Here is a 16,147-nt window from a genome sequence, read left to right as displayed (position 1 = left end):
TTCCACTGTCCTTCAGTGCAGAAACCAGCCCTTGCACAGGCACCTTGGGAACAGCACACAGTGAGATGTGTATAGATATATAGAGATATACAGAGATTTTGGTTCATTAATGAGCATCTTCTGACAGCTTTTCCTTTTTCTTTCTTCTTCTGCAGGGTCTGCAAGGTCCAAGGGTAAGTGTTTGAAACCACTTTTTCTGACTAATATCTCGTGTTTAAATAAAGCAGTTGCTTTTAGCAAATGGAAAGCTGCAGGGTGGGTAGTCGTGGACGCAGGGAATGTGATGAGTACCTGGGGATGTGGCATTAATGATAAAGAGCTAAAGGTTGGGAATAAGGGATGCACTAGGAACGGGCCAGGTGAAGACAGATGCACTCGGAGCTGGGAGGTGGATGAAATGAAACCACCTCCTGCCTCCTGAAGGGTTTGAGGGAGAAGACGCTGTAAGATGTCGGAAACCTGGAGGATTCCAGCAGGGAAATAGAGCTGTACACTGCAGGTATTGCACTAACTGATGCCGCTCTGTCTTTAGGGTCCTCCAGGCCCACGAGGACACCCTGGCCCTCCGGTACGTATATGTGAAAAGGGTTCAAAGACATGATTGAAGCAAGGTTAAATTTACAGCTGCGTCTCCAGAGGGACTGTTCACTCATTGGAAATTATAGCTTAGCCCCATTCCTCGTATGCAAAACCGTGTGTGTGAATGGAGCAGTGTTTCTTGTGCTTCAGCCCAAACCATCTCCAAGTATCTTATATAGAGACAGCATTGTTGCCTCCCTCACTCACCTGCATTGAGGGACTCCAAGGGGAAGAGGATTCAAAAGAACATGAGTGAATACCTTTGCTGCAGTGACTGCCCATCCTTCTGGCTGATGCCCCTTTTCTGCTTTGATTTCTAGGGACCGCCAGGAATTCCGGCCTCGTTTGTAAGTTGCTGTTTTCTCTCTGTTTGTTAACGCTGATAATAAGTGATGCAGAGCCAAGGTGCTGATGGGACATCCAGAAAGAGCTGCTGGGAGCCTGAAGACACACGCTCAGGTCCAGCAAGAGATGCAGAGCAATGCTTGAATCACAGCCCTAGACTGAGAAGCATTTGCTTGCATGAGGGCAGCTTCTAACAATCTCAGTTACCATCTCTTTCACCCCACCCTAGCAACAAGACAGCTTTGGGGCAGCTTTCCAGACACTGATCGACCCGAGCACCGCACTCAAGACAGAGGTAGGAGAGTCCTTTAGAACTCACCAGTCTTTGATGGGAACAATCAGGTTTTGTTTGCTCTTTGTGTGTGCTTAACGTTTATACACACAAAGCTGTTGTTTGAAGCTGTTCTTATGGAACATCTGGGGGTTTATGCATGCAAAGATCCCTTTAAAGGATACGGTTGTGTTGCGTTTGTGAAGGTTGAGACCTCATCCCTTTAGAGATGTCTCATTCCGGAGAGCGCAGCTGATGAAGTTCACTGGATCCCAGACACAGCCTGTCTTTGCCCCACTGATTTTGCCCCATATGAAGCAGAAACCCTTAAGGTTACAGCATCGTGTGCCCCCCAAGACACACCTGACTTTGCATCCTTCTCTCTCCAGGGTTACCAACATCCAGACTTCCTCATGCTGGACCACGGAGGGGAGATCTTTAAGACACTACACTACCTCAGCAACCTCATTCAGAGCATCAAGAGACCCCTGGGAACCAAGGAAAACCCCGCACGCATCTGTCGAGACCTCATGAACTGTGAACAGAAGATGAACGACGGTAGGAAGCCCTGAGCATGGGGTGGCTGCGTCCTCCATAGGGCCAATTCACACAGCCCAAACTGGTCTCCTCCCATGGGAGCAGTAATGCAGATATTAGAACTTACCTTTTCTCATCACATTAAAGATAAAGTGCTCTTTTTAACCCCCAAATCCTCTGTTTCTTCAGGTACCTACTGGATAGACCCAAACCTCGGCTGTTCCTCGGACACCATTCAGGTCACCTGTAACTTCACCAGTGGTGGGCAGACGTGTCTCAGCCCCATCACCGTCTCCAAGGTACACACAGCTCAACCCCAGCACGGCATTTCCCATACACTGTTATGAAATGTTTACCCAGGACTGTGTCATCCCGGAGCACCACCGCTGCCCGCTATGGCAGAGCCCACTGGCTTCGCCTCGAGGCAGAATCGGTGTAGCTGTGACATTCAGAACTGCTCTCACGCAGCTTAAAACCATACCCAAGAGCGCTCTTGACTCCTGAAGACAAAGCAGGGCTTTTGCAGCGGTGTTTGCTTAACCCATAACCCAAACAGAGGGCAGGAATTCTGCAAACACGCTGCTCCCAAATGCTTTGTTGGATTATTTCATGTCCAGGTCACAAAGCGAGGTCAAGCTCAAACATCCAGGTTTCTAACTCCAGGGCTTTTATTGAGGAAGCTCCTGTAAGAACAATAGCAGCATCAATACCGGTGTTCATCTGCAGATGAACTGAACCTGCCGCCTCGCTTCTTTGCAGGAGTGTGTCTGGAATTCCCAGTTTACGTTATTATCCCTTAAGGACCTGACTGTTCTCAATAAAGGAGCTGCTGTGTCCATAGGAAAGCTGTCCACATTGCCTTGGCGTCTGGCCTTAATGCCCATAGACCTGACCCAGCCCTGCAAGCCAGAGCACAGGGACCACCTCTACTGTTACACCAGGCACTAACGCCCCAGCCCCGCTCCAGGGGTCCCCCTGACACCTCTGTCCCGTTCACAGCTGGATTTCGACATCGGCAGAGTGCAGATGAACTTCCTGCGGCTCCTGAGCTCCGAGGCGGTGCAGCACATCACCATCCACTGCCTCAACACCTCCGTCTGGCGCGACGGCTCCTCCTCGGAGCCTATGGATAACGCCGTGAGCTTCCGGGCCTGGAATGGGCAGATGTTTGAGGCGCGGGGGCAGCTCAGGCCGGAGGTGGCAGCGGATGATTGCAGGGTGAGTTGTTGCAAGAGAGGGGAGAGATGGAGAGGTCGCATTGAACCCATTCTGCGCACAGCAAGGCTCAAGTGGTACCTGTGCTGCTTATTCCATCAAAAAGAAGGGGAGCAGGGTTTACCTGTTCACTGCTTTGCTTTTCCAGCCCAGGGTGCTAGAGCAGCTCCTGTTAAGTAGATAAGCCTTCAAATAGAAAGCAAAACGTTCAATTCCAAAGTTAGGTGTCGTGTGCGGCAGCAGTTAGATGGTAGAAGGGGGAATTGCCCCTTGGATCTTGCCTGGAGTCAGTATTTGGGTTCACTTCATTAGGGGTTGTGTTTGGGGGGTACCATTTCAAGCTCAGCTTGACCTGCAAAAAGGATCCCCCCAAAATGCTCTCTAAACCTCACCCTAGACCTTCTCAACCCAAAGGGCAGCCCCTTATCTCCCGCAGGGCTTTTCTACCTCATACCTCAGAAACACATCCCTTTCCAGCAGCGGGGTTGGAACTGGACGATCGCAAGGTCCTTTCCAACCCAAACCATTCTGTGATCCGTACCCCAAATAAACAGCTCTTTCTCCATCCCTCCCCCCTGCACAGCTCAAGGATGGACGCTGGCATCGGACTCTCTTTTCCTTTCGGACACAGGACCCCCAGCAGCTGCCTATTGTCAACATCTACAACCTCCCTCCATCCGAGCCAGGAAAGCAGTATCACCTCGAGGTCGGCCCCGTGTGCTTCCTTTGAACAAAGCCACAGAAACCGGGCTCCAAGGCTTTGACCCCACGTTTGGCCTATGCCTTTACACAGGCTCTCCCACCTCTGCAGCAAGGACAGCAGGGCTGTGTCTTTTGGGTCAACTCTTGCTCTTAGCCTTTGGCTCAAGGTCTCAAAAGAACCCGTGATCTACTGAACTCAGCAGGTTGTTGGAAGGAGGAATAGCAAGGGCGAAGGGGAAGCGGGTATCAGTCGGGATGCGAAGATGAAAAGGGATCCAGATGTTGCAAGCGGTTCCACACACAAAGCTTTTTCCATGACCAAAGATAATAGAGAGGAATCTCAAGCAGCTCGCAGCGTGGGTTGTTTTGGGGGTTCCCCCCACCCTAAACCCCATTTGTTTTACCTGGTTCCTGAGTTACCAAATGTTCTTTCCATTGAAAAGTGATTAAAAGGATAGAGCTTCCCTCTCAGAGCTTGTCACCTTCTGGATGGCCACGTGCTGCATCAGGTCTCCCAGGCGGAGCTGCGAGTTGAATCTGGCTGCTCTGTGTACCGGAAGCATTTTGATGTGCAATATTAGAAAGAAACAAAATATATATATTATATTATTTAAAGCAAAAAAAAAAAGAAGAAAAAGAGGAAAAAAATATATAATAAACTAGGTTCCTCCTTCCCATGTTTAACCAGCATCCCTCCTCGTGCGCGGCGTGGGGATAAGGGAGAGTCCCGAAAGCCGAGTAGGGGGGAATGGAAGGAGGAGAGGGGAAGAGATTGGTGCTAAAGAGAGAGAGGATGGGCTCGTCTGCTTTGTTTCTACCTCTCACTGTGAAATCTCTGGTGCTCTTAACAAAGTGTCTTGTTTTATATATATGACTTTATTTAAAGTTGTGAAGGTGCTACAGTGTCTTGCCACAGACCCCCAGTAGAGAACCCCATGGGACCACCTCTCTAGGAAGAGAGGATGAGGTGATGCTCCGCAGCTAAATCAGGAGACAGCCACCTCTAAAGGGATCCTTTCATCCCCATGGATGCTAAAAATCGCTTGTTCAAAGGGTGTTTGCAAAGCAAATTCAATTATTTCACTTCTGGTTCGTCAGCACTTCACTGCTTTGGGAGGGGAGTGAGGGCTGCAAGCCCTGAGCCTCAGAGAGAGCTGTATTTGAGTCCGGTTGTCATGCAACTCGCTCTGGTCTAAGCTCGTGTTCCCTGGTCTAAGGTCGTATTTAACCCTTCAGTCTGGCCCCTCTGTCAAGACTGCCGCGACGGTTCCTTGTTCCAGAACCCAGCCGGGCTTGGAGGGGCTTGGTTTTGTTAAGTTTTGTAGAAAATTTTAGTCTTTATATGTAAATTTGGAGGATTTTTCGTTTGGTTTTTAAAGAGGTTAATTATGGTAATCTTTAATTCTATATAAGGAATAATATTGATGTAATCGGCGCCGTACTGTATCAGAAACGCTTCAGTGCCTGGATGGAGTTTTCACGTCTCTTACGGACTATGGATTTTATTTTTTTGAGGAAAAAAAAAAAGAAAGAAGTTCTTTGTGAGTCTCTTTGTGCGTTCATTCCCCTCCTCTAACTGCTGCCTGGTGGTGGCTTCCCAACAGCCATCGGAGAAGGCTAAACCAGATCCGCCCCATATACCTCACCCTCCACGCAGCCCTGCCTTGGCTCAGGAATACCTCACCCCTGGGGCCAGCTCGCCCCGGTACCCCCAGGCTGAAATCACCGTCACTCACTGCCCGCTTGCTGCCTTCCCCTGCACACACACACACACAACCCCCCGGGTTTGTCCCTCTGTTGCCATCAGCTCCTGTTTGTTCTCATTAAAGCTCGGTTTTTAATATTTTTTTTCCTTTTTTTTTTTTTATTTCTTTTTCCTTTTTTTTTTTTTTTTTGGACTTTTAATAAATATTTAAAACTGAGGCAATGAAACGGGGCTGCTGTGGGTTTATTTGCTCCTTCGTGGGAAGATGAACGGGCAGCGAGTGCAGATAAACTCCACTCTTCAGCATGGTAACCTTGACAGCCCTGGGGAGGGCACAACCCTCAGCAGGAGGCTGCATGCAAATGCACAAGGCTGGGATGCTGATGGCTCCCCAGTGCTGTGCATCACCCCATAAGGAGCAGCTCTGCTCTGGAGCCAGGCGGGGAGAGCCGGGCTGGGGCAGCCTGGAGAAGAGAAGGCTCCTGAAGGGGAGACCTGAGAGCAGCTCCAGTGCCTGAAGGGGCTGCAGGGAACCTGGAGAGGGGCTTGGGACAAGGGCCTGTAGGGACAGGCCAAGGGGAATGGCTTGAACCTGCCCGAGGGGAGACTGAGATGAGCTCTTAGGCAGAAGCTCTTCCCTGGGAGGGTGCTGAGGCGCTGGCACAGGGTGCCCAGAGAAGCTGTGGCTGCCCCATCCCTGGCAGTGCTCAAGGCCAGGTTGGACACAGGCGCTTGGAGCAAGCTGCTCCAGTGGAAGCTTTAAGGTCCCTTCTAACCCCAGCTAGGTTGGGATTCCATGAATTCAGGATCTAACCGCTTAAACCTAATGGAACCTGTTTCCCTCTTCGGCGAAATTACTCAGATAAAGACAAACCATAAACTGTATCCTGACAGCAGCAGGGAGCAAGAGGAGAAAGAAGAAAGAAAGAGAAAACTGAGCTGATGTTTTCCACATGAAGCCCAAATCACATCTCACTGCTCCAAGCTGATTTAAAACCCAGCTCCAGAGCCCCAGCCTCAGACTAAAGCCTTGTCCCTGCAGCCACAAGCACCACACACATAGGAGACAGCAGCAAAGCCCCTGTGGGCTCAAGCTGGGGTAGGGGGGACGTGGGGTGACCCCTCACACCCCATCACACCGCGCACTACGGGAGCTGCCGGGGCTGGTCCTGGGTTGCATCAGGGGCAGCGGGAAGCGGCCGCGCTCTGTTTGCTCACCCCACGCTGCTCCCCTTCCCGGCAGCGCTCCTGCGGCTGGGGGGGGATGAGGGATGAGGGACACCCCCGGGCACAGTGGGGTGATGCTGGGTGCTGGGTGCTGGGTGCTGGGGCCAGGTCAGCTTTGGCCTGACCCGTGCGAGCCGGTCACACACAGCTCCCGCGGGCAGGGACACAGCAAACACGGCTCGTGCATAAATCACTGCGCTCCATTGTGAGGCCGGGGCTGGAGCAAACACAAACCACTGGAAGAGGGATCCTGCGTTTAAAGGTGTTGCAACGTCTCAAGGGTGCTAAAAGGCCGAACCCACCGCGTTGGTTGTTCCCTGCCTTGTGCCCCATCCCCAGCCAGGATTGGTTTAACAAGACCCTGTTCCTATCAGTTATTTCAGCTTACTTGAATTACTTACAGGAATGAATTAAAGAAAGTAATATACCAGCTGTGCGTGCCCAAAAGCCACTTTATCACTGCAGCACTAGGATGAGACAAGCAACAAGCACCACAAGGCTACCAGCACACAACAGGGAGCTCAGCTGGAAAGGACAAAACCCCTGATTTCACAGCTTAAGGGGTCCCACGAATGTGCTGTGGGGCTGGCACCGGCAGCACAGGACACCGGTACCACTGGGAAGAGGAAGGAGATTGTGCCGGGGGTGTTTTGATTTTAAACAGTGCAGTTTAGCCTCAGAAAACAAAGGACGGTTTGGGTTGGAAGGGACCTTAAAGCCCATCCAGCTCCAACCCCTGCCACGGGCAGGGACCCCTTCCACTGGAGCAGCTTGCTCCAAGCCCCTGTGTCCAACCTGGCCTTGAGCACTGCCAGGGATGGGGCAGCCACAGCTTCTCTGGGCACCCTGTGCCAGCGCCTCAGCACCCTCACAGGGAAGAGCTTCTGCCTAAGAGCTCATCTCGGTCTCCCCTCGGGCAGGTTCAAGCCATTCCCCCTTGTCCTGTCCCTACAGGCCCTTGTCCCAAGCCCCTCTCCAGGTTCCCTGCAGCCCCTTTAGGCACTGGAGCTGCTCTCAGGTCTCCCCTTCAGGAGCCTTCTCTTCTCCAGGCTGCCCCAGCCCGGCTCTCCCCGCCTGGCTCCAGAGCAGAGCTGCTCCAGCCCTCATCATCTTTGTGACCTCCTCTGCCCTCACCCCAGCAGCTCCAGGTCCTTCCCGTGCCAAGGACTCCCCGCTTGTCCGGGGCACAGCCCCGCTGCGCGCACCAGAACACAGCACCCGTCCGTCACCCCATCCCCAGCAGCATCCACGTGGACGCAGACCCAAACCCCTGACATCCCCATGGGACAGCAGCCACCTCCAGCCACCACCACTGTGGGTGTTTCTGTGCCCTGTGGAGGAAAGCCACGTCCAGGGGCCATTTGGATAAAGAGGCACCCACAAGACTGTGGTTTCCATGCACCAAAGCCTGCATTGGTGAAAGCAGGGGTTGGGTTTTCCCCTCTTTTGCAGGTTCAGTTTCCTCCACGTGCGATTGCTTCATAGCTGAGCAAACAGCCCCGCAGCTGAACAAGCACATCAGGGCTGGGGATGGCCACGTTTGCAGGTGCCGTATATAAGGGACAGAGCCAGGCAGCAGCCGGTCAGTGCAGGAGGCTCCTCGCATCCAGCCCAGCGATGCTGCCCGGCCTCGTCTTCCTCCTGGGGCTGCCGCTCACGCTCGCATCCCCGACTTGTGCCCCGCTCATCCCGGTCACCTTCGATAATGCCACCATCCCTGGGGTAAGCACCGGCCCTTTCCTATCAGCATCACTGGGTGCAGGGGGGGGTTATGGGCCCGATTGGCAGCTCAGTGCTTGTTTCCCTAACGAGAAGTCAGGCTCCTGCTGCCCGGGAGCACGGGAAGAGGTGAAGCCTTGCAGCTCTGCTCCCCCAGCCTCATGAGCAGGCACCTGTGGGGTGGCTCCTGCTTCCATGTCCCCATCCAAATCAGGCTGCGCAGCACCACCCCTCGTGTGCTGCCCTTCAAGTGTCAGGGAGTCTCCATCCACAAAACCCCTCACTGCATGAGCAGGATTTAGTCCCTTGGGGATGTTTAATGGGAGGAAGGCACCGAGCACCAGGCACAGAGCAGAGGGGACAGCACTGCAGACACACACTGGCCATCAGGAGAGCTGGAGCATCACTTGAGCAGGGAGGGCACAAACCCAAGGGCCCCTTAGCCAGGCTGGGTCCTACCTGGGGCAGCCCCACATTGGGGCGCAGCAGGGCGCAATGGATGCTTTTACTCACACGGTGCTCGAGGATGAAGCCAGCACAGACCCCCCAGCCCCATCCTGCTCCTCTCCGCAGCTCCTGGGACACTGGATCTACATCGCCGGTGCCTCCAAGTACCCGCCTCACCTGGAGGAGCTGAGAGCCCTGAAGCACGCGGCTTTCTCCTTCTCCCCCAGCAGCCACGAGGACGAGCTCAGCGCCACCGAAGTCATGCGGCTGTAAGGATGGGATTCACCCCTCACCAGCATCCCCCGTCCCCAAGGGCTGCTGGTGCCACCCCCCCTCACAGACATGGGGCTGCGGAGCAGCCGTGCCCAAGTGTCTGGGTTCTGAACCCCTTGGGGAGGGCAGGCTGGGGGGAAGGATTTGTCCCATCCGACCCCTCTGCCCCGCAGGAATGAGACGTGCCTGGAGAGGAACACCAGCAAGGTCCTGGTCTTTCGGGACAACTCCACCTTGGCGCATGGTAAAGCCCCCGCTGCGCTGGATGGGATGGGACATGGGGGCAATGACACAGCCACACCTTGCACCCTCCTGCTTCTGCCCCACAGTATTTGGCATCAGGCCCCTTTACAACTAAAACCAAGTCTGGAGGGGATGGGAGGTCTCTTCCACCCCATGCAATGGGTACAAGCAGCGCTTGGGTACCAGACTGGTCCCCACTGGGATGAGGATAAAGGAGGTGAGCAGCCCCAGCACAGGGTGATGCTCACCAATGGGTGACCCCGCTCTCTCTGTGCCTTCCAGTTGATGACCAAGTGTTTGCCACGGCCAAACTGATCCAAAGCGACAAGGACCTGCTGATCCTCAGCCATCTCAATGATGACTTCCCAAGTCTGACCCTCTCAGGTGAGCAGATGCTGCCTGGGGATCCCTGGGGCTCACCCCTGGCCAGGGACACGTCAATGGGGATGGGCATCCCCAACCCTTACAAAGGGGGGCATTGGTGGATGCGGGTATTCCCAGCCCTCACAAGCAGAGCAAAAAGCCCCTTCTCCTCTGATATGGAGAGGGGTGGGCATGCAGAGAGCTCCCCATCTGCACTACGGGTACCACCAAGGAGCAAAGCACCCCCAAACCTCCCCTATTTCTCCTCCTTCCCCTTTTTCCGCCCCATTTCTCTGCAGCACGGACGCCCAACGTGAGCAAGGAGCAGCTGGAGGAGTTCAGATCCCACCTGCACTGCCTGGGCTTCACCGAGGAGGAAACCTTCATCACCTCCGAGAAGGTACGAACCCACCCCCGGGGTGGGTGAGCACCAGCCCTGGACCAGCTCCTGCCATTGGATGGGATGGGGATACAGGGTGGGATGCGTGAGCGGTTCCCCACCATGGCATTAACTCCCTTCTCCTCCCCGAGCACACACCTTGGTCATTCCTGATTCTTTGGGGCAAGGGGCATGGATGGATGCTCTCTCCTATCCCACAGGATGCCTGTCCCCTGCCCTGGGAGAAGAAGGGTGAAGGAGATGCAGAGCCACAGCTGAAATAACCCCCATGGGCCACTCCATCCTCATCCTCCTCTGGTCCCTCCATGGGGACTCCCCAGCTCAGCTCAGCCCCAGGACTTTCTGTTGAGGTTTAGGTTTTCCTACTGGATGAAGCACCCGGTTCCCTGCTCTCTCTCCTGGACCCGCAATAAACCCGTGTTACAACTTCCTGCTGCTGCTGCTGCATCCTCACTGGGAGCATGGGACCCCTCCTGCCTGCCCTGCCCAGGATGCTGCACCTCCAACCCCACTGAGAGGGCTGACAAGACCCCTACAAAACCCTGATCATGGCAGTGGGCACAGAGATGCTCGTCTCTCCCCCAGCCCCATGGCAGCACAGGATCCCCTTGGCCACCCCATCCGGTGGTTCCCCTCTACTACGGGGCACCAGGACACGAGCACCCACCATCGGAACCCCTCGGGTCTCCTCCACGAGGACTCAATCAAGGTGCTTTTAGCACCTCAACATCCCACCCTGACTTCTCAAGCTAAACCCTATGAGGCTCTGCCTGCGCCAGGGGCTTGCACAGGGGTTGTGGTGATGTGGGGTGACATTGTGCCATCCCTGGGTGTCTCTGAGCAGAAATAGGGGGAGAGACTGGGGGAAAACATCACCAAGGACCAGAGTGAGGGTCCTGGGGAGGCCCCACATCGGAAGGGGAAAGGCAGTTAGAAAGGAAGGCAGGAGAGCAGGTCCTGCCCTGCATGGGGACAGCAGCGGGATAAGGACAGGGACCCCTTCCACCAGAGCAGCTTGCTCCAAGCCCCTGTGTCCAACCTGGCCTTGAGCACTGCCAGGGATGGGGCAGCCACAGCTTCTCTGGGCACCCTGTGCCAGCGCCTCACAGGGAAGAGCTTCTGCCTAAGAGCTCAGCTCAGCCTCCCCTCGGGCAGGTTAAAGCAAAGTCCCCGATAGGTGCCCGTTGCGTCACCAGTGCAGAGCTGAACCCTCCCGTCCCGTCCCGTCCGCCCCACAAGCAGACAAGCGAACCCGTGCGTGTGTCCCGGGCTCCTCGCTCTCGGGCAGCCGCAGCCATGGCCGGGGCTGCTCCCATCCCCATCCCCATCCTCATCCTCACCTCGCTGCTGCCTGCAGCCGCCACCCCCTGCGGAGCCCTGCGCCCCGACAACAGCACCGCAGCCAAGGTAGGAGAGAGCCGACCCCGGGGGATGCCGCGAGTCCGTGCGCTCTGCACGGCCTCCGTGCGCCATGGGGAAGGGGAAACCTCCCCTGCCCCACTGCGCGCCTGCAGAGGAGCCTCAGGGACACATCTGCAGCAACGGGAAGCGTTTGCTTCCCAAAACACCTCGAGCCACAGCGGTCCCACAGCAAATCCCAATGGGGACCTCAAAGCAAGGAGGGCTGGGTGGGGGGGGTGGTTTTGGTGCGAGTCCCCTGTGGCAGCACAGGGCTGCACTGCACAGGGACGCCCGCAGCCAGCACCATTCCCAATCCGATCCAGCCATTCCCCCCTCCTCCATTTGTTTGCACAGGTTTCACTTTGCTGCCAATGCAGGGCGAGAAGGGCAACAAGCAGCGGTCACAAACAGCAATGCACCAGGGGAGGGTGCAAACCTCCCCCCTGCACACCCAAAGCTCTCACTGCGCTGCCCCTGTGTCCCTGCAGCTCCTGGGGACGTGGCTGTACGTGGCCGGGGCTGCCCAGTTCCCCCGGCACCTCCTGGAGATGCTGCTCATCGACCACGGGTACCTCCATGTGGAGCCTGGTGCCAGCGAGCAGGAGCTGCCCATCACCCAGAGCGTGGCCGTGTAAGATGCAGCCCCCGGTCCCTTGTCCATCTCCTCATGCGCTGCAGTGATTTCAGCACGAGATACGAGCACGGCTCCACGGCTGCTCCGTGTGTGCTCCTCCATCCCCATTCCTCCTCACCCTCTTTGTTTAGGTGCAAGGAAGGGGTCTCTGCTCCCCATTCCTGCATCACCCTCCTCCTGTTTCTCTCCCCAGGGGGGACCAATGTCTCACCAACAACTCCACCTACATGGAAATCACCACGGGTAGCACCACGGCGGTGAAGGAGGGTGAGCAGCACCGGTGGGGTTATCACCCAGCCTGGGGCCTGGATGAGATGAGACACCCGAAGGGCCCATGACCATGTTTTACATCATCCGATGCACTGTGTTTCTGGGTTGCTTTGGCCGTTCGAATCCTCAGTGGATTCCAAGTGCCCCCCCACCCAAGGCCAGGGACACCCTGCCACCAAGCCGCACTAAACCCTAGGAAGCAATGCCATACCAGAACCAAGGAGCAAACCCACCCCCATCCCCTTAGGGGAAGAATGCCTCATTTATAAAGTTATCCCACTGCCCCTCAGGGAAAGGGGGGGACATTTCTGGCAGGTTTAGTGAATCGGTGAAGCCTCACGTTCTGAACTGTTTCCTCCTCACTGGGGACACGGGGTGAGCCATTTGGGGTGGGAATTGCAAGACCCCTGGGATACAGCTTGCACCAACCCTACCACCACATACCCCGAGCACCAACGGGCGATGCCATCAGCACATCGCAGTGATGGGGCAGGAGCTGGGGACTTTGGCTCCTTCACTCCCCAGACCCACATTGAAGAAGTAGAATTCAAACCCAGAACAACTCGCCCTATACAGGACATTTGTCCTCACCCATTGCTAAGGGCTGGGTCCTGGCATTGCCCACCCTTGGGCTGGGTTTTATCGCTGCTCCAGCACTGAGCACCTGGATGCTGTGGCTGTTCCCAACCTGATGCTGTTCTCTCCAAGCCGAGACCCGGCAGACTGTGGGGACACTGATGGACCTCAGCTCTGAAGATGTTTTACTCATCCGGTACCAGCTGCAGAGGGAAAGGACGTACTCGGGGCTGTATCTCTATGGTACGCAAACTCCATCCTAACTTAGAGCTATTGCGGGACGCCAAAACACACACGTAGGATTATGAGCTAAAACCATGCAGCAGCTTGGCTTTACCAACAGTGACTTCCCTGAGGCCACCACTGCAGGGGTCACAGGAACAGTGACAAACCCCTTTAAACCCCAAATCTCTTGGCAAAGCAGAAAGAGCAAGTTAAAGACAAAACCCACTGACACCATTAACACTCCAAGACCAGGAAGCAAACACAGTTCAGCATCAATTCCGTTGTCAAATGTCAGTGTTTTCAAGCCAACCTTGCTTTTCCAGTACAGGGCAGAGCACATGGCTTTGCAGGGCAGGCAAAGCTGATCTGAGCACAGCCCCATAAAGCAGCATTGTAGGGCTTGATAAGGGCTCCCATTGCCCTTCCAAGCTGCAAAGCTGTTGCTTAAGGGTCTAAAGGCACATATAGAGAACTGCCTCCATACTCAGTCCCTCCCAATGGGAGCATCAGACTACTCTGCAACCCCTTTAAGCAGACAGGACCAGAGCTGATTGAGGAGAGGGTCAAAAAGCGATGCCCAAGTTGGGCTTGTTCAGGTGTATTCACCATGAGGGACCCCAATAGGGACCATGGGCACAGCAAGCAGCGGTGGGAGCACGGGGCAGGGATGCGGCGCAAAGGGACACACCGAGGCCGCCGGTGCATGTTTAATGCCTGGTAAATGCTTCTCCTTTTCCAGCCAGAAACCTGAGCGTGAGCAGAGCCCAACGGGAAGAGTTCGAGACCCAAGCCAAGTGCCTGGGGCTGAGTGAAGAGGGGATCGTGTACGCGCCATGGAGAAGGGTACGCGGCTGCTCACGGATGGGCAGAGCCAGGACCCCTGGTTATAGCTCCAGCCACCAAACCAGGCTCTCGGGGAGAGGATTTGAAGGTGGTGGAAATGATTTAGGGGGCTAAATACACACAGCACTGCTTCAGCAGCGATGGTGGGTTAAAATACACACACATGCGTAGATATGTGACTCCCCAAGGCAAATCCCAGCACCTGAGCATCTCCAGTAGGAAACGCGCCCCTGCAATGGGAAAAATAGCTGAAGAATGGGATTGTGGACCTGAAATTCCTGAGGTTGCCCCAACAGCAAAGCCCCCCCTCCCCTCCCCGAGGCTGCAGCAAGGGGCAGGAGCGGCTGGTGCCCTGCGTGGTCCCACTTCAGACAAAGGCACCACCACGCAAACCTCAGGCTGTTTCCAGGTTGGGGTTTGCTTTCTCCTGCACCCCAGGGTGCGATGAGCAGGCTCCCAGCCTGGCTGGATGCAAACGGGGGTCAGGAAGACTGCACAAGCCAGTTCTCCTCCCATCCCAGCGCAGAGGCTCCTTTTGGGCTTGGGGTCCAGCCCCAAGCTCCGAACCCCATCAGGGCAGAGGCAACACCATCCAATCCCACAAAAACAGACCTTCTCCGTCAGTTTTTCCATCAAAACACTGACTGCTTAGCATCAATAGGCTTTAATGGACGCTAATTAACATTAGACATAAACCTTTAACATTAACTGGGCCTCTGCAGCCTGATTTAGGGCATTTTATCCTACAAATGACCAGTTCCTGAGCGAGCTCCCTCTTACAAAGGTGAAAAACCTCCTACCTTTTCCTGTTCTCCATCTCCTCATCCCCATCAGGAGACTCTGAGCTTCCAGAGGTGCCCAAACCCCACTTGAAGCAACCAGGCTGGACACAACAGAGCCCCCAATACCCCAAACCTCAAGGACCTGCTTTTAACACTGACCCTACGAGCTGAGGGGCACAGGCAGAGATGAGATGCTCACAGTGGGGCAGGGGCAGGTCTCTCCATTATAGGCAATGGGCAGCACCTGGGAGCAGGACCCAGCTCCCTCGGATTAACAGGAGGCAGCTGCTGATTGAGGAGCTGTAGAAGCTTCTGGATCGTGCTTAAATCTGGGCAAGTGAATGGAGCTGAGGGAAAGGCAGAATAAGCTCAAGGTGTTTGTCCTTAAAGCTCTGGTGCAATTGGAGTCAGCAGAGAAGGGTTTTGTGCCTGGCCAAAAGGAGGCACCTGAGGAATGAAATGAAACCAGTTAAATACAGAGATTTTGGGGACCTTTATCATCAGGGTGAAGGAGATGGATGCAAACAGAGCATCAGAGCAGTGATTCACGTACCACTGCATTGGCCTGAGGCATCAGGAGAGCTTCAAGCACACTAATTCCAAGTGTCAGGGGAGCATGAGCTTTATATTGACTTCCCAAGAGGCTTGAACCCCAATTTCCTTCAGAGCACATTGAGTCCCCCATAGCACAGCTTTGCCCCAGAATGGCACCATCAGCAGCCAGGCAAGTGTGCCCATGACTGGGGCAGCCCATAGCTTCTCTGGGTCCTCTTAGATGTATAATCAGATGAAAAGGAAATGCTTCTTTCTTCACTCAATTCCCTCCTGCTGGTGCATTGCCCATCGCTTATCCTGTTATTGCTGTTCTGGAAGGAGCTGTGTCAAACGGAGGAAGTTGAGAAAGGAAACAGCCCATGGATGGAGCCCACAGCTGCAGTCACGGCATCACCTCCTCCGGGTACCCGAACGCTGCAGGGCACAGGGAACTGATCCCGCGTTGGGCAATAAATGTTTTCTTCAAACTCAGTGCACTTTGTTGCTGGATTTTGGCTCGGAATCAGGGCTTGCAGGAGGAAATCAAACACCCGCCTCACCTCGTGTGTCACTGGGCAAAGTCAGCCTTGAGCAATGGGGGACGGGACACGTGGAAGTGTTTCCTGCACTCAGTCCCTCAAGCTCTTGAAAAGCAGCAGTGCAGTGAAGCAGTGATGGAGGTGAACCAGAAGAGGGCAATCATTAACTGCTTTAAATGAGTGCGCCAAGCATTTGGCGGCTGGAATACAACTGGAATGTATGGAAGGCTCCAAACCTTCACTGTAGGCTGAGGGGAAGAGGCTAGAAACAAGCACCCAATTCTCTCAACAGCGGCTTGGCTGCCAAAAGGAGTCCA

General features: G+C 54.9%; 3 protein-coding genes across 7 annotated transcripts in view; all 3 read left to right on the top strand.

The window, feature by feature from the left end:
- The window catches only part of COL27A1 (collagen type XXVII alpha 1 chain), a 195,601-nt gene extending 190,414 nt beyond the window's left edge, over positions 1 to 5,187 (top strand). For all 5 annotated transcript variants that reach the window (XM_065696066.1, XM_065696069.1, XM_065696070.1 and 2 more), the window contains 8 exons: positions 156 to 173; positions 533 to 568; positions 900 to 926; positions 1,154 to 1,219; positions 1,585 to 1,753; positions 1,922 to 2,031; positions 2,732 to 2,950; positions 3,531 to 5,187. In XM_065696066.1, the coding sequence (XP_065552138.1) occupies positions 156 to 173; positions 533 to 568; positions 900 to 926; positions 1,154 to 1,219; positions 1,585 to 1,753; positions 1,922 to 2,031; positions 2,732 to 2,950; positions 3,531 to 3,677 (792 nt within the window). In that variant the 3' untranslated portion in view covers positions 3,678 to 5,187. The remainder of the gene's footprint in view (positions 1 to 155; positions 174 to 532; positions 569 to 899; positions 927 to 1,153; positions 1,220 to 1,584; positions 1,754 to 1,921; positions 2,032 to 2,731; positions 2,951 to 3,530) is intronic.
- Positions 5,188 to 8,145: 2,958 nt separating this feature from the next.
- LOC136022398 (alpha-1-acid glycoprotein 1-like) lies at positions 8,146 to 10,456 on the top strand. Its single transcript, XM_065695600.1, has 6 exons — positions 8,146 to 8,303; positions 8,874 to 9,016; positions 9,194 to 9,264; positions 9,546 to 9,647; positions 9,926 to 10,026; positions 10,227 to 10,456. Exons 1-6 carry the CDS (start codon positions 8,199 to 8,201, stop codon positions 10,287 to 10,289), a joined length of 585 nt encoding a protein of 194 aa, XP_065551672.1. The 5' UTR covers positions 8,146 to 8,198; the 3' UTR covers positions 10,290 to 10,456.
- Positions 10,457 to 10,549: 93 nt separating this feature from the next.
- Positions 10,550 to 15,783, top strand: LOC136022399 (alpha-1-acid glycoprotein 1-like). The gene is made up of 6 exons (XM_065695601.1): positions 10,550 to 11,433; positions 11,916 to 12,058; positions 12,255 to 12,328; positions 13,040 to 13,150; positions 13,872 to 13,975; positions 15,631 to 15,783. The coding sequence occupies exons 1-6, from the start codon at positions 11,323 to 11,325 to the stop codon at positions 15,745 to 15,747; spliced, it is 660 nt and encodes a 219-aa protein (XP_065551673.1). The 5' UTR covers positions 10,550 to 11,322; the 3' UTR covers positions 15,748 to 15,783.
- Positions 15,784 to 16,147: the final 364 nt, after the last annotated feature.

The sequence above is a fragment of the Lathamus discolor genome, chromosome 15, assembly GCF_037157495.1.
Source record: "Lathamus discolor isolate bLatDis1 chromosome 15, bLatDis1.hap1, whole genome shotgun sequence".
Taxonomy (NCBI): Eukaryota; Metazoa; Chordata; class Aves; order Psittaciformes; family Psittacidae; genus Lathamus; species Lathamus discolor.
The sequence above is the reverse complement of the archived record's forward strand: the minus strand, read 5'-3'. Positions and strand labels throughout refer to the sequence as shown.